At 37.6% G+C, this 15563-nt stretch overlaps 1 protein-coding gene across 3 annotated transcripts in view; it reads left to right on the top strand.

Moving 5' to 3' along the window:
• The window catches only part of RFX3 (regulatory factor X3), a 290506-nt gene that overhangs the window by 33339 nt on the left and 241604 nt on the right, over positions 1-15563 (top strand). For 2 of the 3 annotated variants that reach the window (XM_027105786.1, XM_027105785.1), the window contains exon 2: positions 7890-7957. The exons of the other annotated variant lie outside the window; for it this stretch is intronic. Coding sequence is in view for 1 of the 2 variants with exons in the window: in XM_027105785.1 (XP_026961586.1) it covers positions 7914-7957 (44 nt within the window). In the remaining variant the exon portion in view is untranslated. The remainder of the gene's footprint in view (positions 1-7889; positions 7958-15563) is intronic. 3 annotated transcript variants of the gene reach the window in all.

Genomic DNA, 15563 nt, shown 5'->3' with positions numbered 1-15563 from the left:
TGGGATTACTGGGTCATATGGTAGTTCTATTTGTAGTTTTTTAAGGAACCTCCATACTGTTCTCCATAGGGGCTGTATCAATTTACATTCCTACCAACAGTGCAGGAGGGTTCCCTTTTCCCCACACCCTTTCCAGTGTTTATTGTTTCTAGATTTTTTGATAATGGCCATTCTGACTGGTGTGAGGTGATACCTCATTGTAGTTTTGATTTGCATTTCTCTAATTATTAGTGATGTTGAGCATCTTTTCATGTGCCTCTTGGCCATCTGTATGTCTTCCTTGGCGAAATGTCTATTTAGGTCTTCTGCCCATTTTTTAATTGGATTGTTTTAAAAATAAACAAATGGGACTTAATTAAAGTTAAAAGCTTTTGCACAACAAAGGAAACCGTGAACAAAACAAAAAGACAACCTTGAGAGTGGGAGAAAATATTTGCAAAAGATTAATCTCCAAAATATACAAATGTCTCAAGGTATTTTTTGATTTCTTTTTTGATTTCTTCATTGACCCATTGGTTGTTTAGTATCATGGTGTTTAATCTTCACATATTTATGATTTTTTCAGTTTTCTTCCTGTAATGTTCATTGATTTTCTGTGTGGATGAAGTATTCATTTATGTAAGTGGGTTATGAGGGTTCTGCACTATTATTGTATTTCCATCACTTTCACCCTTTAGGTCTGTTAATAATTCGTGTTGTATTTTGGTGCTCTTATGTTGGGCGCATATATATTTACAAATATTATGTCTTCTCTTTGGATTGACCCCTTTATTATTATCCAGTGCCCTTTTATTGTAGTAGCTGTTTTAAAATCTATTTTTTTCTGGTGTAAGTATAGCTGTCCCAGCTTTCTTTGGTTTCCATTTGCATGGAATGTCTTTTTCCATCCCTTCACTTTCTTAGTGTGTGTGTCCTTATATCTGAAGTGAGTCTCTTGTAGGCAGCAGATAGATGGGTCTTGTTTATGTATCCATTCAGCCACTCTACATCTTTTGACTGGAGCGTTTAGTTTATTTACATTTTAAGTAGTTATTCATAGGTATGTACTTACTGCCTTCCTGTTAATTATTTTATAGCTGTTTTGTAGTTCTTCTCTGTTCCTTTCTTTTTCTCTTGCTTTCTTCTCTCTTGAGGTTTGATGACTTTCTTTAGTGTTTTGTTTAGATTCCTTTCTCATTATTTTTTGGTATCTACCATAGGCTTTTGCTTTGTGGCTAGTATGTGGCTCACAAATAACAGCCTATGTAAATAACATTCTATTTTAACTTCATAACAACTTTAAGTTTGGATGCATTTTAAAATTACATTTTTTACCCTCTCCCCCACATTTTATGTTTTTGATGGCACATTTTACATCTTTTTATTTTGTGTTCGTCTTACCATATTATTATAGTTATATTTATTTTTACTTTTGTTTGTCTTTTAATCTTCATATTAGCTTTATAAGTGATTAATCCACTATCTTTATAATAGATTTACCTTTACCAGTGAGATTTATACTTCCATATATTATTGTTGTAGTTATTGTTACTAATTAATGCCCTTTTTTGCAGTCTAACATTCCTTGGAAGGCTGGTTTAGTGGTGATAAACTCCTTTAGCTTTCACTTGGCTGGAAAACATTTCTTCTTCAATTCTGAATGGTAATCTTGCCACACAGAGTATTCTTGGTTGGAAGTTTTTTCCTTTCAGCACTTTAAATATATTGTGCTACTCCTGGTCTGCAGAGTTTCTGCTGAAAATGTGCCAATAGTCTTATGCGGGTTCCTTTCCATAAAAAGTTGTTTTTCTCTTGCTGCTTTTAAGATTTCCTCTTTAACTTTTGACATTTTAATTGTAATGTGTCTTGGTGTGGATCTTTTTGGGTTCAGCTTTTTTGGAACTCTAGGCTTCTTGGACCTGGATTTCTGATTCCTTCCCCAGGTTAAGGAAGTTTTCAACCTTTTTTTTTTTTAAATATAAATTTTCTGCCTCTTTCTCTCTTCTCCTTCTGGGATCCCTATAATGCAAATGGTAGTCTGTTTGATGTTGTCCCATTGGTCCCGTAAGCTATTTTCACTTTTTGAAATTCTTTTTCCTTTTTGTTGTTCTGTGTGAGTTCCACTGACCTTTCTTCTAGATCACTCATTCTTTCTTTGCTTCACCTAGTCTGTTTGAACCCCTCTAGTATATTTTTCAGTTCAGTTATCCTATTCTTCAGCTCTTTGACTTCTGTTAGGTATTTTCTTATATTTTCCATTTCTTTGTTGAAGTTCTTAATGTGTTTGTCCATTCTCCCAAGTTCAGTGGACATCTTTATGACCATTATCTTTTACTCTTTATCAAGCAAATTACTTATCTCCATTTCATTAAGGTTTTTTTTTTGAGGTTTTATGTTGTTCTTTCCTTTCGAACATGTTCCTCTGTGTCCTCATTATGCTCGACTCTGTGTTTGTTTCTGTATATTAGGTGAAACGGCTACCTTCCCAGTCTTGAAGGAGTGGCGTTGTGTTAGGAGAGGAACCATGTCTTTCAACCTCACCCTAGGTCTTGGTTGTCTGTTGAACCTTTGTGATTGTCCAAGCAGCCTGATTTATTCCTGATAGTTCCCAGTTGTTGACGGTGTACCCATTATCTATCAGTGTTCCAAAGGGAAGTATCTCAGTCAGTACCTTGCTTTAGGCTGACGGGAAGCCAGACCCTCAGACAGCTTTTAAAGTCCTGTGGGACTGCAATCATAAACCCTGCTGGAGACCTGGACTTGTCTTTTGGGCAAAAGTTGCAAGAATTGGGGCTTCAGTCATGTGTATAAGCTGTTTTCTGTGAGGTAGTAGAGAGCTGTAGCACAGCCAAGGGACAGTACAAATATGGTGTTTCCCAGCCTGTGTTCCCTGAGAGCAGTTTTGTAGTCTCTAGCTCTGTGTAGCAAGCCTCAATTCTGCCCCTCAAGATAAAATTATAGGACAAGTAAATTGTCCTTTTTCACAGAAAGATCTGGGGTATGTTTCAGTCTGCTACCTGTTGGTGCCTTGGGGATGGTAGCCTGCCACAACTGTCTTTCCTATTGTTACAGTCCTGTGGGACCCAAGAATGCAAGCCCCTTGGCCACCAGAGCCAGATACATGATCAAGGAGTGTCCCCCGTGTATACTGCCCATGGCTGCCAGCTTTAATGAGGCAGCAGGAGAGCTCAGGGCTGGGGTGTGCCCACCAGCTTTTGCAGGGCCGCAGGAGAGCACAGGGTCAGGGCATACCTGCTAGCATTATCACGGTAGAGGGAGAGCAGAAAACTAACCAGCTCCTCCGCCCCCCCTAGAGAGTTCCAACAGGCTCTGTCCCTCTGGTGGTTGCTCTAAGACGAGCAAATGAATCTTCTTCACATGTAGTCTAGGCATTTTCATACTGCTGCTTTTGTGCCGGTGTCCAGGGTGAGTGAATCTGCACTCAAGCCCTTTAAGAGAAGTATCTCTGCTCCCTGCAGCCCTATGGGTCTCCTGGATGTGAGCCTCATTGTTTTCAAAGCCAGATGTTTTGGAGGCTTGTCTCTTTGTTGCAGGTCCTAAGGGTTGGGGTGCCTGATACAGGGCATGAACCCCTCGCTCTTCAGGGAGAAGCTCTGAATTTGTGAGATCCCTCCCTGTTGCAGGTTGCCACACTGTGATGAGGTTTTTGGTGAGACTGCCTCTGCTGTCTATCTTGACGTGGCCTTTTTACTGTTTGCCCTTTTACTGTTTGCTGTGCAGAAGTTGTTTGGCTAATTTTTAGGTCTTTTTCATAGGGAATTGTTCCGTATGTAGCTGTAGCATTGGTTTATCCACGGGAGGAGGTGAGTTTAGGATCTTTCTATGCCACCATCTTGGACTTTCTCCTTCCATTTTGTTTTCTAATATGGTTAAATGGATAGATATAAGTAGTGACCTACTGAAGCCTGTTCTTACCAGCTCGAGAGAGCCAGTGTTGTTAATCTCTTCTTAAATCTTTATTCAGATATCACATTGCTAGCTTGAAACTAGCCACATTGGGAGTATTTACATCATGGAAATGAGTTGAAACTACAAATTTGGCATTTTTGATGGTAAAGGAGGGAAAGCTGGCTGTTGAATATATGCCATTGCACAACTAGATATAATACACATAAACAAAAGTTCTTTGGTGTTCTCAAAAAATTTAAGATCAAAATGGGCTCAGGGACCAAAAAGTCTGCTAATCATAAATGAACTGCTGGTAGTTACTTTACTGTACAAGTTCAACAGCAAAGTCTGTGCTAATATATGATGAAGGCGGATTATCAGCCAGGTGCTTTGTCTTTAGAGCCACTTTACCAGTTTCCCCTATGGTGTCTTCCAACAAGAGGAACTCCATAAAGTGACATGAAGTCATAAGGTATATCATATCCTTTGTGGTTGACACCCTAAGTTCATAGCTTACTTACTTGTTGAGCGATCAGAGACTCTCAGTATTATGCGAATATAGAAAATTGGGGATGAGAAAAGATTCTGGGCTTGAGTAGTTAGAGAAGTCTTTAGGGAGGAGGTAAAGCATGAGATGGATCTTAAAAGTTTTTAGGGAGGTGTATTGGCTGAGGGATGTGGAAAAGGGGTTAAGCTTGTGGGAGGTAGAGGCAAGGTATGATTTTGCTGTGAAGAATTTGAAGAGTTGTTTTAGGAAATAATGAAGCAGATGGGGTTGAAAGAAAAATCAGGCTAAGAATTTGGAACTTAACTGGATAGAGCATAACCAGTAGTGGATATTTTAAAAACTGGATCAAATGTTAAGGTGAAAGAGGTCTTTGACAGAGATTAATCTGGCAGATCTGTGTAGATCAGCAGGGAGTGGTCTGAAGCCAGGTAAACCTGTTTTAATCATCAGAAAGGAAGGATAGGGTGAAGAACCTGGGCTACTAATTCAGAAAGACTTTGGTTAAGATCCTTCTTCTGCCACTCTGTTATTTTCAGCTCATGGATAAGATGAAGATAACTAGCTAGTTGGGTTGTAAGTAACACAAAGGCATGAAAGAGTTTAGTAAAGGTTAGGTGCCTGGTACTATGCTAGGACCTTCAGTGGGAGGTATTATCAGTGCTACTTTTGCTACTACTACTTCTACTGCCACTACTTTTATAATAATATTTGATGTGCTATAATGAAGATTGAAACTGGTGAACCATAAGTAGAAATAGGATGTAGAAACCAGGCCCATCCTTAACACTAATGGGTGCAAGAGTATAAATGAAAGTTCACTCATTATATTTCTGAATATTTAAATGCTACAAATCAGTTAACTGTTAAATAAAATGTGCTCTACCTCCTAATTTGACTGATATAGCTTTGTAATGAGGTGGATGATCATTTAGAATTTACAGATTTTTTTAGGAGTTCTGTTCTAGAATATAGTGGCCAAAGGAGAATTGGCCTTCTGTCACCTTGTTCTTCTCCTGTAGTCTACCTCCTTTTGCCCATATCCTAGGTTCTTTGCCATAGCATGTCCCCATGCCTATTTCCCAGGCAACCTTGCCTCACCCCTTGCAAGCTATCTCTTGACTGCCCCTTGGGCCTAGAGGTGGGTTTGCCTGCATCCCTGTCTGCCCTGGGGACGATACTTCAGGGCTCTGTATGTAAATTTGGGATCCTGGGAATCTGCTGTGGTAGAGTGCTGAGGAGTCAGAGAGCATGCCCTGAACTCTGCAGACTTCTCACTTCAAGAAGAAGTACCTGGCCAGGGGACCAAAGTGGGGGCCAAAGTGGGTTCTCTAAAGTGTAAGGCCCAGGGCAGTGACTCTTTTTGCCTGGGTCTCAGGATGGTGCTGGAAGGGATCACCTGACATGGGTGACAGATCAGCAGGATTTGTTTACTATTAGTTGTGGAGTATGAGAAAATGAGCGTGCAAAAAATGAATACCAGGAGAATTATAAAGCCACTGAGAGAGTTAGCATAGTATGTGGGAGCAGATGAGGTGGGACCTGAATACAAAAAACTGTGTTTTGCTTGGCATTGAATACCTAATCAACTTTTAGCATATTGCCAAGCACATAGTATTGAGTCAATAAATGTTGAAGGGCAAGATGAAGATACTTGGATTATTTGTGCCAGAGATGAGAAGAAAGTCATTGTAGAATATAGAAAGAAACAAGAAAATAAGTTCTTGTGGGGCCAGTGCAGAGTTTTGAGGGAGGGTGCATCTTGCTGTGATTGGCATGGTAGTGAGTGAGCTACTTGTGTGTGTGGACCGTGTATATTTAATATTTGTATGTGTGGCGCCTAGCATAGTTGCAATTCTTTTTTAAATAAGTGATTGAATAATATTATATGAGAACAGCCTTTAAGAAATTAATTGGATCTTAAAGTTAAAATGATTAATGGCAAAGACAATTTGTATTATTAGTGATCTGATATGGAGTCTGAGAAACTTGTAATAATTCAAGACATGAAGAGATCCTGAGCAATTGTGTTAGTTTCAGAATGAGGTGGCGAAAGATGTCTTCAAAGAGGAGATTTTACTTGTAACCTGTTTGGAGAGGAGTAGAGGACACACATAACTGTAGATTAGCTTGAATTTTCTTACTTGATAGTCACTCAAATTAAGTACAGGTGAGGGTGGTTGGAGAAAAGAATCCAAGCTAAAGGACTTGGTAGAATTATCTTAGAAACATCTGATTATGGGTATGTATAACTCATAGTCATTTTGCTCAAAGTTGTTATGAAGTATTTAGTCACTTAATTTATAATAAATATGTACAGTAATATCTCATGTCAGAAAATATATGTCATAATGATAATAAGGTAACAGGAAAATCTGATAATAGGGTTAAAATTGCCGAGTTCTTTCTGAGAACTCTGGTGTGTTAATTAGTGTAGATTATTGCATTTTTGCTGTATCTGACTTGTAATCGCCTAAATACACAGCAAACACCTGTGATTACTTTAGTGATCCTTGTCTTGTCATGTTCAAGTCACCCCGAAAATGTGTATTTAGACTGTTCCCTGTTCATATATACTCAGCTGTGCCTGTTTGCTTTGTTATTTTTCTGAGTTTAATGGACCGACATAAAAATTTATGGCAACTGTCACTTAATGTCACCTTTACCTTTAAAGAAAAAAAGAAAACAAACAAAACTAAATCACGCCAGGCAGCTATGATGCTGTTTACAGTTGACTAAATTATCAGAATACTTTGGACTAAATTTATCTCTGACATCATGGGCCAAATTTAGGGCAAAAACGGTATGACAATATATAAACAATATACTTACTTACATTTTTATATGTAAGTGTTACCCTAAATTTAATTTATTAGCCAGTAAAAATCATTAGTTTTAAAATAACATTGCCCATTTGTCTTTCAACCAAAGATTTCTTTTTAAAATTTCCATAAAACTGAATAATCATGTATATCTTATTAATTTCTCTGGTTTGTGACCTGTTTGTATGTTGTTTCTGCTTGTTTATTTTTAAGAAATAAATCTTATTTAATTATTTTTAAGGAATGAGCAAAGTTATGTCAGCTGCTAATCCATTCTCACTTTTGCCTCTCTATATCGGGCTGTTCTCAAAACTGGCTGGTCTCTCATCTTCACAATTTAAAAGCATAGGTTTTTTCAGAGAATTCTTCTCTTCATTATTTTCCCTCACTTAAATTTTTCCTGATTATTAGATTAATATGTTTACTTGAATTCTGATTCTTTGAAAAGTAAAAGTTCTCCTTTTCTGTAAAATCAATATAACATTTTTTTTTTTGGCTAAATAGGAAACTTTAAAAAATATAGTTATACAAAGAAATACTTTAAAAATAATTCATTTGTATGGTAATTAGTATTTATCCACAAATTCAATAATTTAAAATAATCATATATCTTCTAGATATCAAAGAATTCATTTTTAATGTTAACCTAATTCTTCTTGCTTTTAACATTTTAGGCCACTTGGTCATTCTGGCATTTTATGGTAGAGAATACATTGAGTTTGGCTCATGGAAAGAATATGAGGTAATTGATCCATGTTCTCTATAAATTATGAATGTACACAAAACATAGAGTATTTTAATATGTCAAATATGGCGTCTCATGTCTGAATTTTTTCAGTAACTTTTTAAAATGTGAGATTTTGAGATAGGTTTTTCCTTTCTTGATGGTTGACAATAGCTAATATGGTAAGGAACTTTTCTTTTACTACTTGTATATGTTTAAGACAAAGTATTGGAGCTGTTCCTCACATTATACGGTTACAGTTAATATTTTTAAATGCTTCAGATAGCTTATTAGCTCTCTGTGGGGCTAAGAAAACCTCAAGAGAATGCGTCCTTCCTATCCACCTCCGCAGCCCACCCGAAGTAGGATTAAAGGCATGCTGCATTGAAAAGTACTAGCAGCTAGTGCAGGAAATAGTGTGAAAGGGCATTGAGGCTCCTATAATGTGAAATTTCTAGGCACTTCTCAGGGTGGTCTAATGAAAACAAATATGAGCCTCATATGTTAGTCTTTTGCTGTCCCTTTGGTACTCTTGTGTCACCCTGCATGATGCCTGACTTTGGCATTCTAAAATGGCACTCAGCTAAGTGCATATGCCACATTCATATCCATAGTTGTTTCATGGATTACCAAGCATCAATCCTGTATCAGAATTAGTTCAAATTAAAGATAGTAAAATATAGCAGCTATCCTTATGAAATTCAGCCAATGACACAGGAGTGTGAGAATCAGTGGGTACTAACTATTGAGTAGAGTAATTGGCTAACATACTGCTGATGTCATAATTCCCCTACTCAATAATGGGTTGGTTATGTAAGAAGGTGCAGCAGTTTGGTGTGTGAACTTCTGCTTCCACTACAGCAGTACTTTAAAGAGGCTTTCCGTTGGCATTCAGAAAGGTGAAAAGTGCAGAGGTGGTAGTGGGAGGGGCATCAGAGGGATAGGCATAGAGTCTGAGTAAGCTGTTCATCATTATTGGTTTTTGAGATTATGCTTGTACCCGAATTGAATTACTTTCTTACCTTCCCACACAGTTGGAATGCAATTGAAATGCAGCCCATTCAAGGTGGTAAAACATTGCTCTTTTAACATTTCTTCAGTCTGCAGCTTCTGTGGGACGATAACCATACAGTTTGCTGGTTAAGAGACTTAACCAAGACTCAAGAGAAATAAACTGGAGCTATTTCCTCCATTTCAAACCTGTGGTTTTATAAAAGTCCACCAAAGTGTGCAAAAAAAATTCCCCTAACCACTTTTCAAAATTTTTTATAGATATAAGGTTGCAGGAAAGATAAAGTAAATAGTTTTATGTGTAAGACCTTTGTAACATGATTTATAACAAAAACTATGCATTTATGTATAGGCGTTATAATTAAAGAGCTATAATCTTTATCACTGATAGTATATTTAAAGAGACTCAGTGCCAACTCTTTCAAATAGTTTTCCTAAGAAGTTTTGCAGCTTTGTCATATTTATTAAATCATTTGAGTTGTCTGTATCTAACAAATGAATAATATTCTTTTTCCTTATCATTCATTTTTCATGATTGAGGGTATCTGGTATGGGCATTGATAACATACCTAATAATTGTGAAAGCTCATGTGGGCCTAGAGAAAAGAGTGTCCATAGTGTACTTCGATTAAAAATGCTTGCAAATAATGTTTATTAAAAATAGGTTAGTGGGGCTTCCCTGGTGGCACAGTGGTTGAGAGTACGCCTGCCGATGCAGGGGACATGGGTTCGTGCCCGGGTCTGGGAAGATCCCACATGCCGCGGAGCGGCTGGGCCCGTGAGCCATGGCCGCTGAGCCTGCGCGTGCAGAGCCTGTGCTCCGCAATGGGAGAGGCCACAACAGTGAGAGGCCTGCGTACCGCCAAAAAAAAAAAAAAAAAAAAAAAAAATAGGTTAGTGGAAATTTAAAATAAAAAACCAGTGGATATTTTGGTGGAGTCCTTCTTTTAGGTAAGTTGTAGGAGATGAACTTAACTTGAATTATCCTGAAAAGCCATAGAAAACAAATCTATATGTGCTGCCCTTCCCACTTTTTCCTTTTAATCTGACTTTTGGGCTTTCATTTTGATAGCCTTAAACTCCTTTGTTATATGTGAAATAAGTAAGTTGTCTTGGGAAGGGGAGTGGTAGGGAGGGAAAAGTGTTTTTACTTATTGCATGGCATGTGGGCCGTTAATTATAATATACTTTATATTTACATTGTAGATCACACTTTATAAGGTTCTTTTGTATGTACAGCACCTTATCTAACTTTCTTCCTGACCAGTTATATGGGACCATATAATGGATGGGAAAGCCAAGTGCAAGAGAGGTTAAGAAACACCTTTGAGGGCTTCCCTGGTGGCGCAGTGGTTGAGAGTCCGCCTGCCAATGCAGGGGACACGGGTTCGTGCCCCGGTCTGGGAGGATCCCACATGCCGCGGAGCGACTGGGCCTGTGAGCCATGGCCACTGAGCCTGTGCGTCCGGGGACTGTGCGTCTGGAGCCTGTGCTCCGCAACGGGAGAGGCCACAGCAGTGAGAGACCCGCGTACCACAAAAAAAAAAAAAAAGAAACACCTTTGAAAACTGTTGCACAGCAAGTAGTTGGAATATCTAGCATGTGCACCCAGGTCTTGTGACTCTTAATCCAGTGTTCCTGTCCACTATATTAGTAATTTTCAAATTGTATTTTCCAGTCAAAGAAGTTCTTCAGGAGCCACCTTGGGTAATGTTGGTGGCTGCAGAGCATGTCCATTTTTGTCTCTTTTTCTTTTGAGGCTCTGAGTAGTATTTCATCAGAAGTAAGCTTTTAGAGCCATTGCTCTGTACTATTTTTCTTTGTGCAAGGACTAAAGAGAAGCAAACTATATCCCTCTAAGTGACAATCAAGGCTGTATACCTCTTGTCCTACTGGCATTGTGGATCTAGAAATAAGAATTAGACTGTTGGCATTTTCCTTACTTCTGCTCCTTGTCAACTAAGTACTTACTGAATATGTACTGAACACAGTATGCAGGATACACAAGTTACTAGCTTTTTAGCAGGGCCAATGACAATTGGTTTTAAAATAGTAATATAGTTTTTTTAAAAATTAAAATAGAAACTTCATATTAAACATATCTTGGTCATAAAGTGACATTAATAAGCATCACCATTTCTATATAATTTAAAATATTGCTTGTACTTAATAATCCCAAGGCCGGTAGTTAAGCATATTTGTTCTTAGAAGTAATTTTCATAAGCTATTATCTATGTATAGAGTCTTGAAAATGCTAGATTATAGTAGCATTTATGAGTATTGCTAATAGTGTCACAGAATGGTTCCTTCATCATATTATAGAATTCTAGAGTCTTTGGTAATAATGGATTCCAAAATATGTTTTCACCTTACCCAAGTATGCATTTAAGCCTTAATGTATTGTAACAATCTATGAAATTACATATGTGCAAATAGAAAATAAATTCCATCAGTGGTCAACAAAAACATCATGAAATTTAATAATGGTTAAGAGTTTATCACACAAATTCAAGATAAGAGTAATTGTTATGGAAGCAACCTAAGTGTCCATTGACAGATGAATGGATAAAGAAGATGTGGCACATATATACAATGGAATATTGCTCAGCCATAAAAAGAAACGAAACTGAGTTATTTGTAGTGAAGTGGATGGACCTAGCGTCTGTCGTATGGAGTGAAGTAAGTCAGAAAGAGAAACACAAATACCATATGCTAACACACATATATGGAATCTAAAAAAAAGGGTTCTGAAGAACCTAGGGACAGGACAGGAATAAAGACACAGACATAGAGAATGGACTTGAGGACCTGGGGAGGGGGAAGTGTAACCTGGGACGAAGTGAGAGAGTGTCATGGACATATCTACACTACCAAATGTAAAATAGATAGCTAGTGGGAAGCAGTCACATAGCACAGGGAGATCAGCTTGGTGCTTTGTGACCACCTAGAGGGGTGGGATAGGGAGGGTAGGAGGGAGACGCAAGAGGGAGAGGTTATGGGGATATATGTATATGTATAGCTGATTCACTTTGTTATAAAGCAGAAGCTAACACACCATTATAAAGCAATTTTACTCCAATAAAGATGCTAAAAAAAAAAGAATAATTGTTAGACTCAAATCATAGCATTGTACACATTTAATGTGTCAACAGTTTTGTACTTTTTATTTAAAACTTTTTTTATTGAGATATAGTTGTACAATATTATATAAATAACAGGTGTACAACATTATGATTCACAATTTTTAAAGGTTATACTCCATTTATAGTTATTATAAAATATTGGCTGTATGCCCTATGTTGCACAATATATCCTTGTAGCTTATTTATTTTATACATAATAGTTTGTACCTTTTAACACCCTTACCCCATTTTGTCCCTCCCCTTCCCTCTCCCCACTGGTAACCATTAGTTTGTTCTCTGTATCTGTGAGTCTGTTTCCTTTTTGTTATATTCACTAGTTGTATATTTTAGATTCCACATAGAGTGACATCATACAGTATTTGTCTTTCTCTGTCTGACTGACATCACTTAGCATAATGCCCTCCAAGTCCACTGCTGTTGCAAATGGCAAAACTTCATTCTTTTTTCTGGAGTACTACTTTTCTTAAACTTAGCCATTGAGCTCTTAGTTTAGAGTACTAAACTAAACACTCTAAACTAGTAATGTTTTCTCCACAGTTCATTCTGAACATGGAACAATTAGAGAGGCACTGAAAAGGGCAGTAAAAATGGATATATTGGCAGGAGTGAGGAAGGATTCAAGAAGCATGGGGGGAATCTGTTTTCAAATTTACTTGTATTTCTCTTTATTTTTTATTACAGAATTTCAGCTAAAAATCAATAAAGCAACAAAATGACAGGTATGTTAGATCCTTAAGTTATCTCCTTGAAAGACAGACCTAAGTAGAATGAGCTTGAATTATAGGAAGGACGATTTTAATTTGTCATAAAGAAGATATTCCCTAAAAGTGAGTGGCAATAGAGGGATATTTGGGATGTCATACTCTATAAAGATCTTTAAGACTGGAATAGTTATCTGTTCAACTAAATATATGTTTTATCCTTGAAGTCTCTACCAAGCTGAAGGTTCTTTTAGCTGAAGCTGCTAATGGCTAATTGCTGGAAATTAGCTAATTAATTAGCTAATTAATTAGCTAATTAAGCTGCTAATTGCTTGGAAATGTATGCAATATGTATATAATTCTCTTATAACTAAATATGATATATGTAGTTTATGGAGATCCTTATATTATTTTTCAGAGATAAATTAAGATAAAAATTGCAAGTACATTGCAAATTTGGGATTATAGAAAGAACTGAAGTACCCTTAATCTGAGAGATAATATATATTCCATATTATTATGTGTGATTTAAAAATACTTGATAAAAAATGCAGAGGAAGGCAGCCATTAGTCAAAAATGTGAGAATGAAGCTATGTCCTTTGGCAAGGTGGTTTAGTGCAAACAGCTAATGCATTTATGAGTTAGTCAAACCTGAGGTCAAATCATGGTTCACCCACTTATTAATTCAATATTCTTATGTAATATGAGGATAATAACTGTTGCCTTGCAGCCTTGTGAAAACTAAATAAGGGATATATGTGAAGTACATAATGCAGTGCTTGGTACATAGTAGTGCTTAATAAATGATACAGGCATACCTTGGAGATATTGCAGGTTCAGTTCCAGACCATTACAATAAAGTGAACCTTGCAGTAAACTGAGTCACACGAATTTTTTGGTTTTTCAGTGCATATAGAAGTTATATTTACAGTATTCTGTAGTCTATTAAGTATGCAATAGCATTATGCCTAAAAAAAATAATGCATACCTTAATTTTAAAAAATACTGCATTGCTAAAAAATGCTAACCTTCAGTGAGTCATAATCTTTTTGCTGGTAGAACATAGAGGGTCTTGCCTCTATGTTGATTGCTGCTACTGGTCAGGATGTTGGTTACTAAAGGTTGCAGTGGCTGTGGCCATTTTTTTTTTTTTTTTTTTTGTGGTACGCGGGCCTCTCACTGTTGCGGCCTTTCCCGTTGCGGAGCACAGGCTCCGGACGCGCAGGCTCAGCGGCCGTGGCTCATGGGCCCAGCCGCTCCGCGGCATGTGGGATCTTCCCGGACCAGGGCACGAACCCGTGTCCCCTGCATCGGCAGGCGGACTCTCAACCACTGCGCCACCACGGAAGCCCTGGCCATTTCTTAAAATAAGACAACAATGAAGTTTACCATCATTGATTGACTCTTCCTTAAACAAAGGATTTCTCTGTAGCATACAAGGCTGTTTGATAGCATTTTACCCATAGTAGAACTTCTTCCAAAATTGGAGTCATTCCTTTCAAAACCTGCCATTATTTTATCAACTAAGTTTACGTACTGGTCTAAATCCTTAGTTGTCATTTCGACTATTTTCATAGTGTCTTCACCAGGAGTAGATTCCATCTCAAGAAACTACTTTCTTTGCTTATCCATAAGAAGCAACTCCTCATCTGTGCAACTTTTATCATGAGATTGCAGCAATTCAGCCACATCTTCAGGCGTCACTTCTAGTTCTCTTGCTATTTCTGCCACATCTACATTTAATTCCTCTACTGAAATCTTGAACCCCTCAAAGTCATCCATGAGGGTTGGGATCAACTTCTTCTAAATTCCTGTCAGTGTTGATATTTTGACCTCTTCCCATGAATCATGAATGTTCTTAATGGCATCTAGGATTGTTAGTCCTTTCCAGAAGGTTTTCAGTTGACTTGGACCACATCCATCAGAGGAATCACTATCTATGACAGCTATAGCCTTATGAAATACATTTCTTAAATAATAAAACTTGAACGTTGAAATTACTCTTTTGATTCATGGGCTGCACAATGGATGTTGTGTTAGGAGGCATGGAAACAACCTTAATCTTGTTGTATATCTCCATGAGAGGTCTTGGGTGAGCAGGTGCATTATCAATGAGCAGTCATATTTTGAAAAGTATCTTTTTTCTGAGCAGTAGGCCACCACAGTTGGCTTAAAATATTCAGTAAACCATGTTGTAAACAGATATGCTGTCATCCAGGCTTTGTTCCATTTATAGAGCACAGGCAGAGGAGATTTAGCAGAATTCTTAAGGGCTAGGATTTTCAGAATGGTAAATGAGCATTGGCTTCAACAAAGTCACCAGCTGCATTAGCCCCTAACAAGAGAGTCAGCCTGTCCTTTGAAGCTTTGAAGACAGGCATTGACTTCTCTTCTCTACCTATGAAAGTCCTAGATGGCATCATCTTTCATTATAAGGCTGTTTTGTCTACATTGAAAATTTTTTGTTTAGTGTAGCCACCCTCTTGAATTATCTTAGCTAGATCTTCTGGATAACCTAATGCAGCTTCCGCATCAGCACTTGCTGCTTTATTCACCTTGTGCTTTTATGTTACTGAGATGGCTTCTTTCCTTAGGCTTCAGGAGCCAACCTCTGCTAGCTTCAAACTTCTCTTCTGCTGCTTCTTCACCTCTCAACTTTCATAGAATTGAAGAGAGTTAGAGCCTTATTCTGGATTAGGCTTTGGCTTAAAGGAATGTTATAGCTGGTTGATTTTCTCTCCAGACCACTAAAACTTTTTCCATATTAG

This window comes from Aethalodelphis obliquidens, unplaced genomic scaffold, assembly GCF_003676395.1.
Source record: "Aethalodelphis obliquidens isolate GAN/ISIS:26980383/991018 unplaced genomic scaffold, ASM367639v1 scaffold7, whole genome shotgun sequence".
Classification (NCBI taxonomy): Eukaryota; Metazoa; Chordata; class Mammalia; order Artiodactyla; family Delphinidae; genus Aethalodelphis; species Aethalodelphis obliquidens.
Note: the sequence above shows the minus strand (reverse complement) of the source record. Positions and strands in the feature narration are given on the sequence as shown.